The sequence below is a fragment of the Musca domestica genome, unplaced genomic scaffold (genome assembly GCF_030504385.1).
Source record: "Musca domestica strain aabys unplaced genomic scaffold, Musca_domestica.polishedcontigs.V.1.1 22, whole genome shotgun sequence".
Lineage (NCBI taxonomy): Eukaryota > Metazoa > Arthropoda > Insecta > Diptera > Muscidae > Musca > Musca domestica.
Genome location: NW_026712262.1, coordinates 10316948 through 10339137, shown reverse-complemented (window position 1 = coordinate 10339137; position 22190 = coordinate 10316948). Strand labels below are relative to the sequence as shown.

General features: G+C 35.3%; 1 protein-coding gene across 3 annotated transcripts in view; it reads left to right on the top strand.

Annotated features, from left to right (window-relative positions):
* The window catches only part of LOC101901654 (transmembrane protein 132B), a 261310-nt gene that overhangs the window by 225652 nt on the left and 13468 nt on the right, over window positions 1-22190 (top strand). For 2 of the 3 annotated variants that reach the window (XM_059122968.1, XM_059122967.1), the window contains exon 16: window positions 11404-11657. In XM_059122968.1, the coding sequence (XP_058978951.1) occupies window positions 11404-11657 (254 nt within the window). Of the gene's footprint in view, window positions 1-11403; window positions 11658-22190 lie in introns of those variants that run through there. The other variant, XM_059122969.1, reaches the window with a different exon arrangement.

The following is a 22190-nucleotide window of genomic DNA, read 5'->3' as shown; positions in this document are numbered from 1 at the left end:
CCATTCGGGAAATATGGAAAAATGTGGTCGGGATAAAGCCATTGAATTTCCAAAGAGTGCAAGGACTTACACCGAAAAAGAAAAAAATAGACTCAAAAGAGCTAAACCAAATTTGGGTTTCTCCGATGAGAAAACATTCGGTGTCAAGCAATTTGTAAACAAACAAAATGATCGTGTTTACTTGAGTTCAGCTGAAAATGTGCATCTTCGGATGGCCACCAGAACTCAAGCGCCGGCCATGGTGATGGTGTGGGCCGATGGTCGGTATTACAGCCTTGGGCACGCAAACATTTGGCTGCAGACCTTGGATATTCCAACAGGACCCAACAACATCGCACTCAGCGCCAATAATGGTTACAATATGAAGTTCCTCGCTTCATTTCCAGCGCACAATGGCCACCAAAATCTCCGGGTACCATTCTGCTGAACTATTGTGTCTGGAGTATTTTGGAATGCAAGCTTGGCACTAAAAAATACCAAAGTGTCGATCACCTCAAGCAAACGCTTCGCCGGGAATGGGCCAAAATACCGCAGAGCATCATTTGGGCAGCGTGTGACGGTTTCATTGACCGTTTGAAGGCAATAATTCGTGCCAAAGGTGGCAAATTCAAACTCTAAACAAATCTAAAAAAAATTGGTGCTATTTCCAACATTTTTTGCTTTAATTGAATAAAATTTATAAAAAATGTAAAAATTATGACGTTTGACTTCGTTGCAGTTTTTTTTTTTTTATCTCACCCTGTATATGTATGATCTAAAGTGTTTTATTGCTCAATGTACTGCTGCGAGTTCTTGTTCAATGAATGAATTGAAATCGGGGTATTGGAGAATTTTGGGAGTTGTAAGCGAATTCTTCAAATACTTAAAGCACTTTTTGCATTCTTCAGTCCAAATAAACTTTGCATATTTCCTGGTTAGTTTTTGTTAATGTCAGAGAGTATTCTGCAAAATACGGTATGAATCTTATGTAGTTTCATCCGCGCTTTTTGGAGTGGGATATGCTTGGATGGCCTCCTATTTTGAATTATCGGGAAGAATCCCCTTGTCAGTGCAAAAGGTTACTTCATGCCTACAGATAGATACAGTTATCAGGATCCAACTTCAGATTATATGTCCTGCACGTCGGGAAGACATCCCGCAGATTTTGAATCATATGTTTTTCTTAGCATCCAATTACGATGAGATCAGCCATGTACAGAAATGCCTGTTCAGTCGTTAGACCAGAACATGATATTGACATCATTCTTTGAAAGCTACCTTGATTCAAATAGGGAGACGGCAGTTCACCACTTTCGACCAAGCGAAGCAACTCTTCAGCTCTTTTGAGTCTATTTTTTCTGTTTCGGTGTAAGTCCTTGTACTTTTTGGAATTTCAATGGATTTACCCCGACCTCATTTTATAATATTTCCCGAATGGAATATTGCGATATGTTCAGCTCACGAGCTGTTTTTGGTCACTGCGACGCGAGTTTCGATCCAGTAGCTTCTTTACTTTTCGAACCATTTCTGCTGATGTTGCTGTTTTCTTCCGCCCACTTCCCTGACGTCGTGCTACGCTACCTGTATCACGGTAACGAGCGATGGTCCGAGACCCGATAGCCCCTTGTGGTTTTCCAGCCAAATATAAAGAAATCACACTATTATTAGTATTATACAAAGGTCTTAGCAACATTTTCCAAATCAAAGGTAATTTTGAATTCGTAAATTTTTAGAGGACCATGTTGTAAGGTATTGAGTTCTGTTAACCTAATGTATTTTAGAACAGGGTTAAATCCTATGTCCTATAAATCGCAATTAAGGCGCAATATTTAGGTTAATCGATGAACCTTTACACAATATTCCTTCCACTAAACATTCGTCCTTCTGGATGTTTTTATTACAATTTCTACCGAATGAACTGTAGTTTTACATTTAAAGTTCTCAGTGTCGTGAAATCTATAACGGCAATAATTGTTAGCTATTGGTTCCCCATTTAACATAGCCGCAATTTAAAAGTTTGTATGGATTTTCTAATCAAAATTGAATTTTTTGGCATGGCAACTATATAACAGCATAAATTTATTTTCTTTGAGTGTTCTGGTCCTTGCGAGTATTTCTATCCAGTCCATGTGGATTATTGGATTTTAAAATGGTTAGGGCAACAATGAAAGAAATGAAAGCATCGTATTTTATTTCGGAATAAAGAATTGTTCCGATGTTTAATTATCAGTAACTTAAATAAAATGATGTTTATATTTATTACTCGAATATATACGAACCAGAACAGAAACAAAATAGAAATTTTACTCAGCAAGAAGAACAATGCGTTGCCTAGGCACAGTTTAAACCTTATCAAGACCGTTTCTGATTGAAGCAGCCCTGAAATATTTTTTCCCAATGCCCTTGTATGCAACTGGTAAAGGACTCTGAGCCATCAATTGTTGAACAATTTAAAACAAAGGTGATCAATATTAAATTGGTCTGTATGGAATTTATGTTTGAGTTGTGAAGACTTGTATAAAATACTATATAAATAATTATATGATAATACAGCGTGATTCTCAAAAAAAAAAAAAAAAAAAAAAAAAAAAAAAAAAAAAAAAAAAAAAAAACATGAATTGCAAAACAAAAATATATTTCTTGTCTTGAATGCAGGCGTCACTGTGTCAGTAAGAACTCCAGTTAATACTTTAACTAGACACCTAAAGTGGCATGCACTAACCATCCATCAATATTATATAGGTTTGGAATAGTTGTTCTGAAAGTTACGTACATACATACATACATACATAGATTACAAAGAGAGTAAGAGTCGCAAGCAAATATTGTTTTGAACTGGATTTATATTTATCTACTAATACACTATTTGGCTGCTGCTGCGTTCTTGCTGTTGTAGGGATGATGTTGTTACGGTTGTTGTCTGGACGGCGTTTCAGTTGTTTCGTTGGATTATGGTGCCAACTTCAGCACTGCGCCATCATCACAGTGGTTCAAATAATTTAACAATTGCTCAACAATTAAAACATTACAAAGAGAGTAAGAGTCGCAAGAAAATAATGTTTTGAACTGAATTTATATTTATCTACTAATATACTATTTGGCTGCTGCTGCGTTCTTGCTGACAGGGTGTTGTTGGGATGATGTTGTTATAGTTGTTGTCTGGACGGCGTTTCAGTTGATTCGTTGGTTTATGGTGCCAACTTCAGCACTGCGCCATCATCAATCAAATAATTTAACAATTGCTCAACTATTAAAACATTTTAGCCTCGAGTCTTTGTTGTTGTGTTATTTTGAAAATGGTGGGAGATTTGGTGCGCTACTATTAATGTCCATAGGATATTTTTGAATAAAAAACGCGTCCTGTTGTAGAGCCTGTTTATTGTTGCTTTGCTTAAGAACGTTGCATTCAGTCACTTGTTTCTTTGTTTTTGAAACAAAGTAAAGATCCTTTCATATTTTGAATTTACCATCCGAAATTCTTAGTCTATTTACAAAAATTGGGATAATTGGATAGGTACGATGATGTTGATAGCACTTTTGTAGATTTTAAAGTTTTTATGCTGTTATTGTTTGAAATAAAATTATTTCATAGTTCACAGTTGAGGTTGGTTTGTTGGTTTTCATTCCGTGTTTTGCTGTTGTTGAAGTTTTTTTTCTTTATGAATTTTACTTGGCTTAGAATAAAGAACCGAAAAAAGGATGATGTCCGTTTCGTCTGTACTTTTGTTGGTTCATTATAGGTTTTCATAATTTAGCTTTCGTTATTTTTTAGCAGTGTGACTTGGAATATTTTGAGATCACAAGCACTTCTAGAGTTATTATTGTTCACGGCGTTTAGGAGTTTATTTTATGAGAGTTGGATGTAAGTTTTACTTAATTCTTTATTGATTTCCTTTTGTCTGCTATAACTTCACCGTATTATTACTGACATACTTAAGATACGATATATATAATAGTACTTTGGAGTGTTGAAAAATCTAAAACGGCAAGATGCATGAATCAAACACACTACACCTTGGTCCGCTTCCTCTTCTGCTTAGCACGGCCGGGCACACCTTACCAGTGTTGGCATTTTTGCTCATCTGTTGTTTCCTGAGCTTACGCCGTTGAGCCCCAGACAGCTTTTTCTTTTTTTTCTTTCGCCTTATGCGCCTCCTTTATTGGGATCCGCAAGATGGTAGTATTGTTGCTTCTGCTGTCAGACTCGGAATCTGAGGCGCTATCTGTCTTTGAAGGCTGGATCGAGCGTATGCTTCCCCGGAATTCCTCAGGCTCTATCTTTTTGCCCGAAGGCTGTATGCTCGTTGCAATACATTCGACCCCAGATGCGGAGAAATTTGCTCACGATCGTTGGATGACGACAGGGTGTGACTCGTGGCTGGATCACAAACACCCTCAGGTACTGGGTTATTTAGGCCCTGCACCGTAACTATTCATTTTTCTTTCTTCCATCTATGTTTTTTGTTTTAGGGAAACGCCCCCATAGTCAGTTTTTTTTTTTTATCAGAAAACCCCCTGTGAGGGGTGATCACACTATTCCTTTCCAATCAGTTCGAGCAAAATATTACTGAAATATGAAGCAATGAGAACTTGTACGGATTAAGGCTTCAAAACAATGATATATATTCCACCATACACAAAAGAAACAAGTGCGGTTTCCAATAACATGCAAGTGCGGCTTCTAATGACATGCCTGCGTGCTTTTCAAACTACCGAGAAAAATATCAACTATTCCTGAAAGTTGTATTTCCATGTAGAAAAAAATTGAATAATGAAACCCCACTATCGGGCTGTGAGATCAAGGTATACACAGACCAATGTAAGATGAAATGTAGTCGGCTGTTTACTCGGAAGAAGAAAATATAAATACATCCACAAAGCTACCTGAAGAGTGAAGTGTTGTCCCGACGGATAAAGGAAGCTTGCAATAAACTTCTACAACAACGCTCAATATGAATTTTTCTCTAGGTTAAGGTAGGTTGAAAGAGGATCGCATGTAGACATACACTTAAGCCAGTATATGTCTGTGGTGCACTCTACATTAAAAGTTATTGAAAGAAGACTGACTGGCAGTTATGTTAGAAATTCAGTTGCCTTAACGAAATTCCTTAACTGTTTTATTTCATTTACCATGACCTGATTAAGGTCTGGTATGGAGTCGTTTCCTAAGCATTGATATAGCAAATGCTTCAAAAGCTTCATCATCTTCCCCGCATGCCCTACATATGCTGCACATGAGCTTGCAGGTCCAGGAGCCCCGTTTTTCGTTTTTAACTCAATGGGGGCAACCCATAGAATTTTTCTTGTTTTCCTGGCGTCTTCATTATTCCATAGGAATATGTAGGCGTTTTTTGTCCATGTCTTTGACTGTAGACGTGATGCATATAGCGGCAATTGATTGTCTAAGTTTACAGTTTTTAATTCCCTGCCTGTTTTGGTGAGAGAGTTCGCCATCTCGTTACCTCTAACCCCCGCATGTTCTGGAACGCATATAATTGGTACTGAGAACAGCTGTTGATTGAATTTATGCATTCTAATACATATTTCGGATTTTGCTGTATGTATATAGGGATCTTAATGTCCTTTAAGAAGTTAACGTTAGCCGGTCTCGTGTTAGCATGAGGTCGGTTGAGGGATCGTATTATGAATGGCAAACGAAATTAGGGTATAAGTTTCTTCAATAAAGAGTCCCAGTGCAGCTCTCCCTCTTAGCACATCGAATTTATGCATTCCAATACAGATTTCGAATTTTGTTATCTGGGATCTTATAATTTTTATAGCAATCTTAATGTCCGTTAGGAGGTTGTATCACCGACTTTTGCATTAATACGAACACAACTAACGTGCCATTGATTAAAGCAAAAACAACAGGTAACTCATAATTCATCATCTACAGCAATGTCACACAGTTTGTATGGACACGACCTTTTATGTTATTTATTTATATTTTTATATATTACGAATAAAAAGGAAACGTTGACAATTCTTGAGATGAGAAAATTAATGAAAAACAGGAAAAGAGTTAAACGCAAAGCGGACAATAAAATTGTCATTTAGAATTGCTATTTATATAAAACAAGAAAAACTGTTTACCACACCACAAGTTCTTAATCTCTACACCAATTACCACAATAAATAAAAAAATTAGCACTTTAAGATGCTTCTTTATTAGATATTCGCGGGTAAACTAAATATGAAATTGTTTTTTATAGAGCATTACTATCATTCTCTACTTATAAATAAACCCTGTTCTTTTTAACAACAATAAGGCTGCAAAACATATTTTTTTGAAAATCTGTGAACTGAAACGCGGTTAGTCCGTCTGGTTAATATACCAATGAACTGAAGGAAGACGTTATCTTTGTCTTTCTGGCAAATGAATTTCTACGTTAACAATAATTCAGTCTTATCTAATCATCTGTGAAAATAACAATCAAAGACTGCTGTGATATTTTTATTTAACTGCTTGTACGATCGACGTATTAGATTATTAAGAATATCTATACGAATATCTATATCTATATCTATAAGAATATCTATCACCTATAATTAGCAGCGGTACAGATGTCATCAACAGCGGTTCAGCTATGATAAGCAGCGGAACAGTTCTTGGAACTTTGTCAATGTCTTGATTATGTGATGAGTTCCATAAGGAGTGCCACCAGACTAAAACTTCATAGGCTAGGAAAGATCATAAAGCCATTGGTTTGGTGGTTTGAGGCTCCAACTCTTGCCTATAGAGTTCAAGAACAAGTTCAATTAAGCCTCTCTTTGGGCGTTCCTCAGTATTTCTTCTTCCAATTCAGATGGTGGTCGAGGATAGCACCGAGGTATTTGGTTTCTGAGGAGAATGTTAACGTGACTTCTTCTAACATTGGTGGTATGAAAGAAGGACAATTACGTATCCTCTCAAAGAGGAAGAACTCCGTTTTTTTGATGGGTTAAAACTTAGTCCATTACAAAGTGGGTACGGCACCTTGACAGGTAACGAGAGCTTCCTCCATTAGTTCTGAAGTTGTATGCAGGAATTTTCCCGCGATCAGTAGGACAACATCGTCAGCATAGTGATGCAGACCCCTGATTTGTGCTTGACCTTCTTGATCTCACGGTTGTACTTAGAGGCTGTCTAAGCTAAGTGTTTGGTCTTGTTAGCCCTATTTTACAAACTTCTGTTATCCCACCTTATTTTTGGTAAATGTTTGGACCACGGATCGAATTTCTCATAGCAATCACGCATGACGCTCGTTGTCACGTTTACAGAGATGTCTATATATAAAGTTGGGGTAAGGGTCAAATTACCGAATTGGTGAAGCCTAGACATAGTCTGCAAATTTGTCCCATTGCGCCTTCCTTGGGTTCCTATGAGGTACAGAGATCTAGTATCCCCCTTTGTCTCTATTTAATGCCGCATCATTACCTCTATTACATATTTTGAGATTATATATTTAAAATAAAATCAAAAATGGTCTCAACTCTGATGTTAATATCTTTGCTGCTCCATTAAAAGTGGTAAGCGTTGACATCGCAATCGATGATCGATGCTACCCAACTCCATGAGCAGCTTCTCTATTTCTTGGCTGGGGGTCGGTTTGCTTATACGGCAGGTAGAGGGAGTGAAGATGAGGACCCTCCCGGAGTGTGTCTCTAAATTCGCCACCGTGATGTCTCCTCCACTGAATTGTCTAAGGGAGATTAGGTTTAATTTCTTTTTGGTGGCGGTGTCTACTTCAGCTTTTGTTATGAATAGGAGAAGTTCGATAGCAACCGCTTTGCTGTGATTCCTCCTGCCACGATTAGTCCTTTAAAAAAGGTATTTAATTTTGTAATACAGTTCTATTTTCACTCCATTGACATCGAAGGTGGTGGCACCCATGCTGAAAATACTTTCCGGCAGAAAATTTCCTTTAGGAAAACAGCCGCCAGATCGTATTCTTGCCAAAGTCAGTGAAAGTCAGCTACTGTGATGACGAGGAAGTTCCTAGACTCCCCGTTTTCACACAAAATGCCTTTCACGCCCTTGTAAAGGGTCGCGTTCTCCCAGTAAGAGTATCTCTCTAAGACGGTATCGATTGGCAGCCATCGACTTTCGCTAATTTAACCTTCCGACTCACCCTTGCCGATAACGTTGACCATAACGAAGGTTATCCGGGTAGAAGGTCTGAGATTGTTCCCTTTTTTGTATGGGTTGGCTTGTAAATTGTGGTTTGATAGCTTCCTTGTTGTCTTTACTGTGTTTCCTTGTGGCGTGTAGGGGCTACCGGCACCAATTTGGTCATAATTAGCTTGATGACCGACGGCATCGCCGGCTCATCGCCTTTCTGGTCTTAAGTCTTCTGGGTTTTTTTGCAGTAGATTTCAAATCCGCGGGGAAAGCAATTGCCTCCACCGTTGATTGTATTACCATCATTGTTTGCTTCACTGACCACCACGGAGTCCTCAATGAATGAAAAATTTTATTATTATAAAAATTATTAATGAAAAATTTTGTATAAATATTTAGTAATGAAAAAAATCCAAATAGTTTATGAACGGTAATATGTTGAAGAAGTAAAAAGCGTAAACTTCATTGAACGGAATTTTTAATACCCTCCACCACGAGGGAAATAAAAACTTTAAAAATAATTCTATAGGGACTCAATTTTCGAATGTGTCCCATTAAATTTGAAATGCTAGGCTTTACCCGCTAAGAACTTCAATTACAAACATTCACACAATTGCGTTAGAAAATGTGTCTACAATCATCAAGGTAAATGCAGGCTATAGAATAATGTAGGCCTTCAAATGCTAGTGAAATACAATTTATTCCTTCAAAAAATCATAAAGTGGGCGGTCCTCTCTAAAACTTTAAATACCAACTTTCAAACCATTAGAAGATGTGTCTTTAATTATTAAGATATCGAATATCGAGAGGTTCCATTATATGGGGGCTATAGAAAAACAACTGTCATTAAGAATTTCATAATTTAATTCCATTGAAAAATGTGTCTAAAATTATCTAAATACCGAATATTGGGGGTTAGACGCTCCTAAACAAATTTCTGTCCGAGGCATAAGTACATATACATTTACATATAAAATTCCAGACCATTTCATTGAAAAATCATACTGAAATCCTGAATTGAAAAATCAGACTAAAATCGAATAATGCGAGGTATTATTATATTTAGGCTATATAGAACATTTCCTTCCAGAGATAACTACTCTATATGAAACAGAAATACTGAACCACAAAGAACTTCGTTGAAAAAATGAGTTATATCATCAATATACCGGATATTTGGTGGTATTGTTATATGGGGCTATACGATATCATAGATATAGATCAACTTCGAACAATCATTTCAATTACACGAAACAAGTTTGCGGATCATGTTATCTTTCGAAACATGATCCGCAATCGGCGTCGATATATTGTGGAAGATAAGGTCCATGATAACAGCCCAGCATTGATTCAAGACCTCGAAGATGAAATTCGTGTGGCTAACCGAGGACATAAGGCGGTACTGTTTTTCATTATTAATGGCAAATGAAAATAATGGGAGTAACTTTTTTGATAATAAAAACATAAGAAAACGACCAAAAAGTCGGAAATGAAGCAAAGATAACTATATATCAAATTGTAGTCGATACTCTTTCCATTTCAAAATATTGGCATATGTGTTAATACTATACTATATATATACTATATCTATACTCTATTACTTTATATAACATTACAATAACAATACAATATTGATACTAATCCTGACCATAAGGATTCTATCGTACATAATAACCAGTAAGGAAAGCACAAAAGTCGGGCGGGGCCGACTATATGATACCCTACACCACTATGCATATTTAGTAGAACTCTCGTAAAAAGGTTTATGCAGGGCATTTCAGAGCTCTATGAGATATTTGGTACAAAATCAAAATCTATCTAATACTATCGTGCATTTTACGAACTATAGCTATCTCTGAACCGGGTTTCTCCAAATTTTACGTATTAGCTTCTAGACTGGTGATTTGGGCTGATATTGACCATTTAGTGCACATTTAACCCGAAATCGGATGAAGATATATATGGGAGCTATATCCAAATCTGAACCGATTTCGATAAAATTTAAAACAGCTATTCCTGTGCTCCATCTAATACCTGGTACCAAATATCACGGTTGTGGAGTGAATATTACGAATGTATAGGACTAAAACTCTAAATCGGATGAAATATATATATGGTTGCTAAATCTATATCTGAACCATTTGGTGCACAATTAACCCGAAATCGGATGAAGATATATATGGGAGCTATATCTAAATCTGAACCGATTTCGATAAAATTACAAAAAGCTATTTCTGGGCTGTATCTTATATCTGGTACCAAATATCATTCTTGTGGAGTGCATATTACGAATGTGAGAGGCTTAAACACCAAATCGGATGAAAGATATATATGGGAGCTATAGCTATATCTGAACCGATTTTCTCCAAATTTGATATACTTGCTTCTAGGCCGAACTCGGTTGGGTGTGCCAAAATTCAGGTAATTTGGACTGATAGTGGACATTTGGTGCACATTTAACCCGAAATCGGATGAAGATATATATGGGAGCTATAGCTGTTTCTGAACCGATTTTCTTCAAATTTGTTGTATTTGCTTTAAGGCTAATCTCGGTCACATGTGCCAAAATTCGGGCCATTTGGTCTGATATTGGCCATTTGGTGGTCAATTAACCCGAAATCGGATGAAGATATATATGGGAGCTATATCCAAATCTGAACCGATTTCGATAAAATTTAAAACAGCTATTTCTGTGCTCCATCTAATACCTGGTACCAAATATCACGGTTGTGGAGTGCATAGTAGAAATGTGAGGGACTTAAAGATCAAATCGGATGAAAGATATATATGGGAGCTATAGCTATATCTGAACCGATTTTCTCCAAATTTGATATACTTGCTTCTAGGCCGAACTCGGTTGGGTGTGCCAAAATTCAGGTAATTTGGACTGATAGTGGACATTTGGTGCACATTTAACCCGAAATCGGATGAAGATATATATGGGAGCTATATCTAAATTTGATCCGATTCTCACCAATTTCAATAGGGTTCGTCCTTGGGCCAAAAAAATATTGTTTGGAAAATTTCATCTCAATCGGATAATAAATGCGACCTGCATTTTGTTCACAAGAATACATGGACAGACGGACGGACGGACGGACGGACGGACGGACGGACGGACGGACGGACGGACGGACAGACGGACGGACATGCATAAATCGACTCAGAAAGTGATTCTATGAAGGTTCTCAAAAGTAACTATGGGTCTAACTCGTTTCCTTCTCCATGTTACAAACAAATGCACAAAGACATAATACCCTTACCACTATGTGGTGTAGGGTATAAAAACTAATAATACTCAATTTTTATTTATATTAAAATAGAACATCAATCGCAGCAGTCAAATACGAAGGCCCTTGTAAGTGAGTCGAAACCAGTAGATGACAACCGCTCTTTTGTTAAACCTGAATATGGACAATCACATCACAAAACGTCTAGAGTGAAGAGAGCAACTGTAGTCGGAAACCCAATGTTCTCATCCACCGTAGAGGATGAAAATGAAGAAGAAGAATGTTTAAGCCTAGATGATCTTGATATGGACTACGAACAGATTATGAATTACTTTGACAATTTAAAGGTAAGTAAATACCAATTTTTTTTTAAAGAAAGTGTCAGCCAACGTCTGATCTCAACAGACAAAAATATACATTGTTTTAACAACGCTAACTGGGGCTTTATCATTTGACAGTCCGCGTTGCCGTCCCGTAGTTTTGGTCTACACAATTTTTAGTATAAATGATGACTCGGCTTATCAGAAATAAATACAGATCGCAATAATGTCAATACAGATACACGTACCGGGCGATTTATAGTCTTTCAAAAAACTTGGTTCTATTTTCCAGCCAGAGGTTTTAATCTAAATAATATAACACATATATTAAAAAGTATACATCTACTGTTTAATCAAAATAAAACCCTCGAAATAGGTGAAATCATGAGATATTATTATATGGGCGCTACTTCGAAACATTGACATTGAAAAATTTCTGCGAAGTAGCCTTCTACCCCTTAGAAGCTAAGATGCCAAATAAGGGAAAAATCAATTGAAAAATGTGGCCAAGGTCCTGGAAATCAGGTATTTTCAGCGAATAACTTCATATAAGGATTATAACAAAGCATGGTCCTATACTTATAATTATTTGCAAGAATGTTTTGTTCTTTCTAAAAACTCAAATTAACAACATTTGAGGAATTTGATGGATTATTTTCATATCTAGTCAATTTTTTTTTTTTGAGTTTTGGAGAATACCTGATCCGGTCCGCGTTGCCGGGCCGTACTTTTAGTCTTTTAATGTATAATAAATCACATAATAAATTATGTAAGCGACACAATTTTTATCATAAATATTGACTCCATAGTAATTTCTAAATACAAATAAATATTTATGGCAACACTTATAATAGACGTTCACCTACCGTCGGATTTAGATATTTTGAATTGCCTGATCTTATGTTTCAGCCATAGGCTTTAATTTAGTGTTAAAAACCTATATGATAAAGAACATCTATAATAGCCCCATGTAAAAACTCAGCTCAGTTTTTGGTATTGTAAAGAGCTTAGCAACATTTTCCATTAAAATGAGCTGTAATTTGGAATTTCTATTTCCAACGTTTAGAATACCGTGCTGCGTGATATTTAGTTGTGTCCACCTTATAATTGATGGTAGAATGATTTCAGAATAGTCGAAGATAATTACTCTTTTACACCCATTACCGTCAGATAGGATTTCATTTTTTGTCACTTAAATTGTGCGTTGGAGATCCCATAGAGTGTATATTTTTTTCATAGTATAATTCAATGACGATTAAACAAATATTTGGTCCCGTGCTACTTTCTCATTTTCGTAATATTTTTCATGTTTCCGACTGAATGAGTCCCTCTTTGACATTTCGGAGTTTATTTCATAGAGACGTACATCCCAAAATCTACGTTCCCAACCAATAGCCTCTTGGGGTTACAAATTCAATGGAATACGAAATTTTTTTTTTCTGACCACACATTGGTTGGGAATGTGGACTTGGGGGTACACTAATGTAGGGACTATACTTAGATAAATGCCTATGTGGACAATTATCTGTAAGATGGAGTAGCCTAAATACAATTTTTTAGCCAAATCAATTGATGAATGTGGTCAAGACCAAGATGGACTCTACTCAGAAATTGAAAATTTTATGAGAAGAGGTTTTCTACCCTCTTAAAAACAAAGATGCCAAATAAGAGCCAACAAATTATTATTGTCATATGAAAGAAGTTTGTCGGTCATTTTTGTTTGTTTAAATGTGTTCACATCTTCCAGCTGAAGCACGATGTTGGTCCCGGAGTTGAAAGCTAGATGCCAATTTTGTACATTAAAGATAGTCATTCAACATCGTATTGCTCACTCATTTCATTTTTAATATTCATGGTTGGCGTTGTCGTAGGCGTTCAAGTGTCGTAGACGTACGACTGCGTAGCTAGAAATTTTTAGTATTATGTACAATGTTCGACTACGTCTTTTTTGTAATAGACATAAAAAGCAGGAAGCTCTGGAATAATAAACATTTTTTGAATTTACGATATACCCGGTTAAAAGAAATAAAAGCGTCAGTTGAAATGGTTGAAGTACCCTGCATTTACAATTGTTTCTAAATGTAACAAGCGTGAAGCTGCTTCCTCCGTGTCGCTTATAATGAACTGTTTGAAGTGCCCTCCACCTGTAGCACGACATTCTGCCTTGTTATGAACTAGCTTCTTCCTCAATTAGAATTTGTAGTCGGCCCAGACTTTCATCCAGGCCTCGCCTGTTCGAACCGGCGTTCCTAGGATATTGAGTTTTGCACCAATTTTGTTCCATTCTTCCTTGATGTTAATTTTTTTCAAGCCATTGCTGTAAGCTCTAGCCAACATTTGGATTCATTTGCAAGATCTGGATCATTTCGTCAAATTGTTTCTTCGTTGTGACTTTAAATCTAGAAAAAGCGAAATGTTAATAGATGTGCATACATATATTTTTGTAATGTTGATATATACTTCTTCTTCAAATCCATTTTGTATATTATTTATTCTTTTGTAATGTCAATTTGGGGAAAAAAAAATTTGTGTGTTGTCGACAGCAAAACCTCTAACGACTAATTTTCCAGTGTTTATGGAATTAGAACGCGTCTTGTGGTATGAAAATTGTAACAGAATTTCATACAGAGTTGTAATTTCTCGCATACGATACACGTAATACCAATTAGTCTTTACGACGAATTTTTAATTCAGAATTCAAAACAATAAACAAATTTACACTTCAATATAGTATGTCAGACTGAAAATATTTCACGAAAAATAATTTTTTCATTCACATTTTTATTGGCATATTTTCACGCTATTTTTTTTTTCTTTGCCAAGATTTCATTCCGAAATTATATGAATTGTCAAAATCCCTCAAGCCGTTCTTGTGTCATAAGCGTAGTAACTAACGTAACTTTCCTTTATATGGTGAAAATAATTCTTTATTTTGTTCACAAAAAAACGATTGAATTCAATATGATAAGCCAAACTGAAAAAAAACATCGTATATTATCTTAAATTAAAAAAAGGAAGAAAAAATTATGATTTCTTAGAGTTAATATTTAAATGTCCTTACAAAGTTTGGTCCTTAGAAAGTTAAAGGTCTTTACAAAGTTTATTTTAAAATTCGATTCCATTGAAAAAAATTTTCTCGTTTTTTCCCGATTTTAGGATTTTTGCAATGAGATTTCCTTTTTCGTGATTTTTTTTAGCGATTTTAAAAAAATAATTATCCTTTTAGTTTGGCGTGACCGCGTTAAATTATTCCGACATCATCTATTCAGTTAGTCCACCACATAATTCGGTACTCGAGTCAATTAAATAAAGTTACTCAAATTGAAAACCCGTTCGTACATGTTTAAATATAATATATATGTACACATTAACAAAAAAATGACCGTCAAAGTGTTATGGGGCTAATTTCAAAACGCGAACGAACTTCTTTCCTTTGACAATCCGTCCAATAAGAACTCAACATGCAAAATTCATTGGGACTGCAATCAGTGAAATACCGAATTTAAAAGTGTGCAAAATAGTAAAGCGAATAGGACATTTAAGATTTTTATGCTTCCAGAAATTCTTCTTCTTTCAAGATACCTTAAATCGCTTTTGCATGTCATGAATGGGTCATAACACCTGGATAAGCGTACAACCCGATTTCAAGTATATTTTATATATTAACCATATTTTCATACTAATTTCGACAAATGTTGGTAATTCAAGAAGAAACCATCCTTGCAAAAACGGATCACTTTTTGGTATAACCATCATATAATTTAAGCTATTTTCGGGTCTTGACCATTTTTTTGGCCATACTTGGCATCTTTGTTTTTAAGGGGGTACGAAACCTCTTCACATACAATTTTCGGAGTAGGACCCATCTTTATTTTGACCACATTCATCAATTGATTTGGGAAAAAAAGTTTTATTTAGGCTATTCTGGAGTAGAGAACATCTGTATGTAATGCAATTGTAATTGTCCACATAAGCATTTATTGAAGTACAGTTCCCACATTATGTATACCCTCAAGTCCACTTTCCTAGCCAATGTGTGGTCAGAAAAGAAAATTTTGTATTCTATTGCATTTGTTATCCTCAAGAGAATATGGGGTCTCCAACGCACAATTTAAATGACAAAAAATGAATTCCCATCTTACGATAATGGGTGTAAAAGTGTAATTATCTTTGAATATTCCGAAATCCTTCTGCCCTCAATTATGAGGTGGACAAATCTAAATACCAAGCAGCACAGTATTCTAAACGTTAGAAATACAAATTCCAAATTACAGATCATTTGAATGCAAAATGTTGCTAAGCTCTATATAATAGCAAATATTGAGCTGAGTTTTTACATGGAGCTATTATAGATGTTCTACATCATATCGGTTATTTAATACTCAAATAAAAGTCTATGGCTGAAAAATAAGATCAGGCTATTCCAAATATCTAAAACCGACGGTATTTGAACATCTATGTTAATTTTTGCCATGAATATTTATTTTTTACTTAGAAATTACTATGGAGTCATTAGTTATAATAAAAATTGCGCCGCTTACATAAGTCAGATATGTCATTTATTATGCTTAAAAAATATGCATTATAGATTGAAGGAACGGGCGGCAACGCGGACCTGGCCTTTTCCTCCTCCTGTGATTGATTCTTCCCGAAGCTTTTGACAGCAGGAGAAGGCCAAGGTCTAAAGTCGACTCCTGGGCGACTTTATAAATACCCTATAGAAAACTTCAATGGTGAATAACTACTGAGTATATATTGTATACACAAGCAATGTTTTTTGTTTCTATAGACATCTTGTATGAGCTTGTCATTCGAAAGTCACTACATTGTCATTAAGACATTGCAACCAGTGAGTCAGTAGTTTACAGTTTACTTGTTTTGCTCTTCATAACTTCATGATTTGCTTACATATTATTGCAGCATCTCTTAGTCTTCCTCATGTTGTACTGTTGCTCCAAACATTTTTGAGAAGATACAGTTTTCTGATATATACAAATATATATACGCAAAGAAAAATTCGGTGTATTTTAAAAGACTACCCAAAATCATTTGCAGACTACACAAAAAAAGAATCACGACCTCCACCACAATTGTTTTCTGCCGTCTCCCGAATATTTTTTCTTTTCGTACAAAATTGATTGTTGTTTTACAAGTCCTTTGGTTCAATCATGATTTTATTTTACAATTTCATCACTCTTTCAGATTAATAATTTTTTTAATTTGCTTACTTTACTTTTTTAACTACACACTTTTTACTACCGCCAAAATTGTACACTTCACAAGAATTAAAAAAAAGAACAAGCAGAGTTTATAAGGTGTCATTGTTTATCCTTCTTCTTATTCGAAAAAAACTTGTAGACAAAGTGATGACAATGTCAAATTATAAATAGACAAAAGTGGTGACATGTAGGCATATAACCCCAGCCTTTCTACTGGGTAGGTCTTGATTTTGCTGAAGGTACAGTGAAGTGAAAAATTAATATTAGTTTAATTCACGTAAATAAGAAATTATATCAAATAGCAATAAAAGAATGTACTTCACAGAAATTCAAATTTATATTGCTATTTCGTATTTTACATTTCATGGATATAGTGCCTTGATCGAAAATGATATGTCCACAAAGTGGAAATATCTCTACACTAACGACGAATATAGCAAGCAAATCGACAACAAAATAAAAAACCAATAAAAAACAAAATAGAATATAATTGTTTCGAAACTTAAGACCCGGAACAAATAATCTTGCAATTAAGCCAAAGTCAGTCAAAATAAGATTAGAAATTGGTCAAAAGCATGTGTATTAAGTGGAGTACCAGATTAGATTAAATCAAACTCAATCTAAACTACATATAAAATTGCACAAAAATTGAGCAAACACGACCACCTATGGGGGTGGTTTTGTAAATACAAATAATACTGAAATTATTTAATACATAAATCTAAATTTCAACGACAAATTATGACACTTAACCAAAAATGTATTAACTCACAAAGAAAAGTAACGATAACTAGAACCAAATTTCCTATTTTAGTAAACAAATTGCAAACTTAAAAAAAGCTACAGAATGCAGCGTATTAGAATATGATCACAATGGGATACTAAAAACTACCTGTTGTTAATATAAGTAGGATTTAGTGTGAATCCATTCAAACACATAAATTTGAAAAGACAACTGAAATTTCTTTATTATTGTAATTATTTTATATACATTATTTTCTAAAATTAGTTTTTACAGTAACATTCATAAATGATGGCATTAATTAAATTTACAAACATAGCAAAGACAATGATCGAATGGCCAGTGAACTTATTTAAACAAGTGCTATGTTGACATAAAAAGAATTGCATAAAAGTCAATGACTATTGTTTTTACCATTTGTTATTGAACTTAAGAATAAATAATGTATTTGCAATTTAACGAAGTCTCCGTCGCGTTGACATCGTTCAAGTAGAAAATGAAACTGGGTCGGATGTATGATTCAGCTATTCTATTATTAATTGGTGAGACCTTATAGCCGGTTATGGTGGGGAATGGTGTTGGTATATGTTAAAACCTTTCCTATTTCCTCTCGCTGACTTATAAAAGGGATGTCTATTAGTCTTACACGTGAGGTATGTAGACTTTTTGAGGCTTTAAAGTGTCCATGAATGGTAATAAAACTGTTTTGCATTACACTGATGGAACCATTTTCTAATATTCTGGAATGTTTTATGTTGATCAGGGTAGTTTTAGCAAATACCTTAAATGGTAAAGACTAGATAAAATGCATTCTGAGCGAATGGTTTGTGTCTATACTATCTAGATAAGAGCTCATAACAGGACCTTGTTAATATAAAAACCCATTTATAGAAAAAAGAGACAAACAAAAGTTTGAAAAATCCAAAAATTGGGTTTCAAAATTCTACTCCATAGACTTTCCCAGTTAATTGCATATTGCCTAAGCGGTTTAAATCGCTTAACATTGCTAACTATGTTGTTACGATATCATAACAACAGAGGAATTTTCACAGGGTTTATTTCTGATATAACTTGCGTTAAATCATAATACAGTAACATTTTCCATTCCGCAGTATTCAGTTTCACCGTTCCCAATCCTACAAAATACAATCCCGGATCATTCTGAAATTGCGCAAGTTTTAAGTTGCTCATACGGCCAAATGTATTAGGAATAATGTTATTAATACTGATAGTATTATCAGGTTAGTTGCAATCTTTACACTTTTTGTCAGAATGGTGTCTCTTTCGTCTTCTAGTTATCATTCTGCTATCAGAATGGCATATCATTTACCTTCTAGTGATTGTTGTGTTGTCGTAATGTTGTCATCTTGCATTGGATTCCTGCCTGATGACACTTCATCTTGATTATCTGGAAACAGTGGAGCCAGTCTTTGAATGGCTCGCTTGAATACTCCAGTTGCAGTTTTTACTTGAGCAAGGATAGCTCCGTCATCATCTCTAAACCCATTAATGATTCTCCCTAATGGCCATTTCCTTGATAATTTCCACATCCCCTTTTTTGAGATTGCGCATATGAATAGGCTGGATATCCTCAAAATGGCTTCTCTGCTGTCTATTTGCAAAGTTAGAGCTTCAATTTCTATGATAATTGTCTCCAATTCTTCAGGCGCTAGTGTTTCTGTTGACACCCTTCGTACCAGGAGACGATTTGCAGCTTCCCATAAACCTCCGAAATGAGGTGCTCTTGGAGAGATAAAATATTGCATGCCCTTAGCGCTGGCAGCTTGGGCCTGATTTGCATATATACTTTTAGATAATTTCATAAAATTATTTTTGGCTCCGACAAAGTTTGAAGCATTATCTCAAGAAATATTCCGGCAGTGACCTCAACGGCCAATAAATCGTTTAAGAGTGCCAATGAATGATTCAGGTATGTCAGATATCAGTTTAAATTAAATTCCTTTGTTGTAAAGCAACAAATCACAGCTACATAGGCCTTAATTGGTCGTTTGACCATCACTTTGTAATGTACGCAAAACGGTCCACAATAATCTTCTCCAGAATTTTTAAAAGGTCAAGTAGGAACTACCCTTGTTGCTTGTTTGTTCTCTTCATGTGTCGTCCTAAATAGTAATTTGAGCAGAGAATCGTTATATGGCAATATTATAGGATATTTTGCATCTGTTGTAATGTGAAATGTTCCAATCGTCCTCCTACGAGAAGTATACCTTCATCGTAGGCTGCAAAATGAGTTGTTATTATGCGAAATGGCCTCTCAATTTCCAGCTCTTTTATTTCAACCGCAAATTCCGATATTTGTATCGCACTAGTAACGAGACGAAGAAAGTCATCTAGATCTTTCGGGTTAAAAGCTATATTTTTAGACCGGTGGTTCCTTAGCATCCGCGCGTTCCTTGTAAATCTAAGCTTGTATGCCACAATTATTTGCAACTTCCTGAATTTGTTGGAATCTTCCTATAGAGTACATGTTTTTGTATTTTAAAATTGTTGAGATCTTCCAATTCACTACAAAATGTTCTCCAAATAGCACAAAGTTTTTTGGGTAAAGGCTGATCCTAATTGAATAAATATCTTTGCTTTTACAACAATTGGTGCAAGTAGACCAAGAGGGTCGAAGAATTCTGCAATTTCAGAAGAAACTGAAGGCTTTGATATTACTTAAAGATAATCAATATTTGCCTTCAGGTAAAATTGATCGGTTTAATAGCAATGTTTTAAAAGTTTTGGTGTATGTCTTGGAGTATTTGAAGAACATTTTCTTAAGTGGAAGCCATGTTGCTTCAAAATAGTTATTAATTCTTTTTGAGTCTCAAATACTGTACTTAAACTATCGACCCACCGAGACCGTCATCCATATAAAATATTTCTTTCAGCATTTGTGATCCATGTGGCAGTATGTGCTTGTAATAACTAAAAGGATGCGAAGGATCTTCTCTCAAAAAAAAAAAAAAAATAAATAAATAATAACAGATATTTTCGATCATCGGTATACATTAAAATTTACCTGCACATATTTTCAATATTGGTGGTAAAACGAAAACGCAGAAAGATTGTCTCATTTAAAACATGACATGCAGATGTTTTTGCCGATGTGTCAAATACGACCCTTAGTTTTGGTGTGGTACTATCTGGTTTAAAAACACGGTGATGCGAAATAGAATATGTTATATATGTAATTAAAATACAACGAAGATTCAAACTGTTTTTAGTGTAAAAAATATTTATGGACACAATGAAGACATTTCAAGAGCCCTAAGTTTTTTGATTTCCGAGATATTTGCGATCGTTTCAAGTTAAAGGACACCAGTCAATTTCTCATTACTTGGAATTTCTTGTATAAATTTGATGTATTGAATTCGGATATCTTTCTTCTGTAGAAGTCGGCGTTCTAGGCTCATAAATCGGCTATACGCCATTGCATGCGATTTTCCCATTGCTGATGGAGATTCTCAAAAGGTAAGATGAACCAACGTGACGTCCATTGTCAACAATCTAGCCAAGCGCAGAATATTGGACTTTGTGTTAATTGTGCCCGGTTGCATAAGGCTAAAGTAAAAATTTTCCTCAGGTAGAATATCATATTTTCCTTTAGTGTTGAAGCTGGGATCCGCTAAATTAATGTTCTTTGGAATTTGCCACATATATCCAAATCACAATTTGGTTGTGCTGGTATTATTTTTGGTAGACAAATGTTTCGAAATTAGTTGATTATTCAGAATTCTTGGCGAACAGTTGCATACGTACACGATGATATTCCTTCCTTTGGATCCTACCAATGCCTGCTAATGTAGCTTTCTTGATCCAATCCTACTATCGATGGATTCTTAATATTCTGCCATATATCGTCATATAGCTCTGTATCTTGATTCCACAACCTTTTTATACCCTCTATCTTGGAAGGAGGTGAGTATATTAACATTGTCATTCCGTTTGTAATATCCCTAAATATTCTTCGTAGACCCCGTAAAGTGTGTATATTGATATTCATCATAAAATTCTAAGTCGATTTAACAATGTCCGTCTGTCTGTTGAAATCACGATACAGCTCACATTATTTGACGCAGAGCGTCAACATTTAGCAGAACAATTTGTATTGTGTCTAGGATGGTTGGTATTGAAAATGAGATATATCAGTCCACGTTTTGGTATAGTCCCCATATAACGGTACCTCCCAATATTCAGTATTGGTATTCGTGGGTCCTAATGGGTTCTAGCTCCGTTGGCGAAACATTGTATGTATACGACAACGTTTTTGTATAGCCTCATATAGCGGTACCTCCCGATATTCGGTATTTTGATGATTTTTGACACATTTTCACACGAATATGTCTAAAAATTGGTATTTGTGGGTCATAATGCGTTCTAATGTTTCCTTTACCCTAAGGTGGAGGATATTAAAAGTTCGGCCCGGCCTAACTTAATTTTTTTACTAGTTATTGTTTCTTCCTTGATCCTATAAACCTGCTTCGACTGTTCCCTTTCGACTGTATCCAATCCCTGTAAAAGCTTACTAAGTGTAGTCATTCGATCATTTATCCTTCTGGCAAGTTCTTCAACATGGCAGATGTTTGGTCTTCG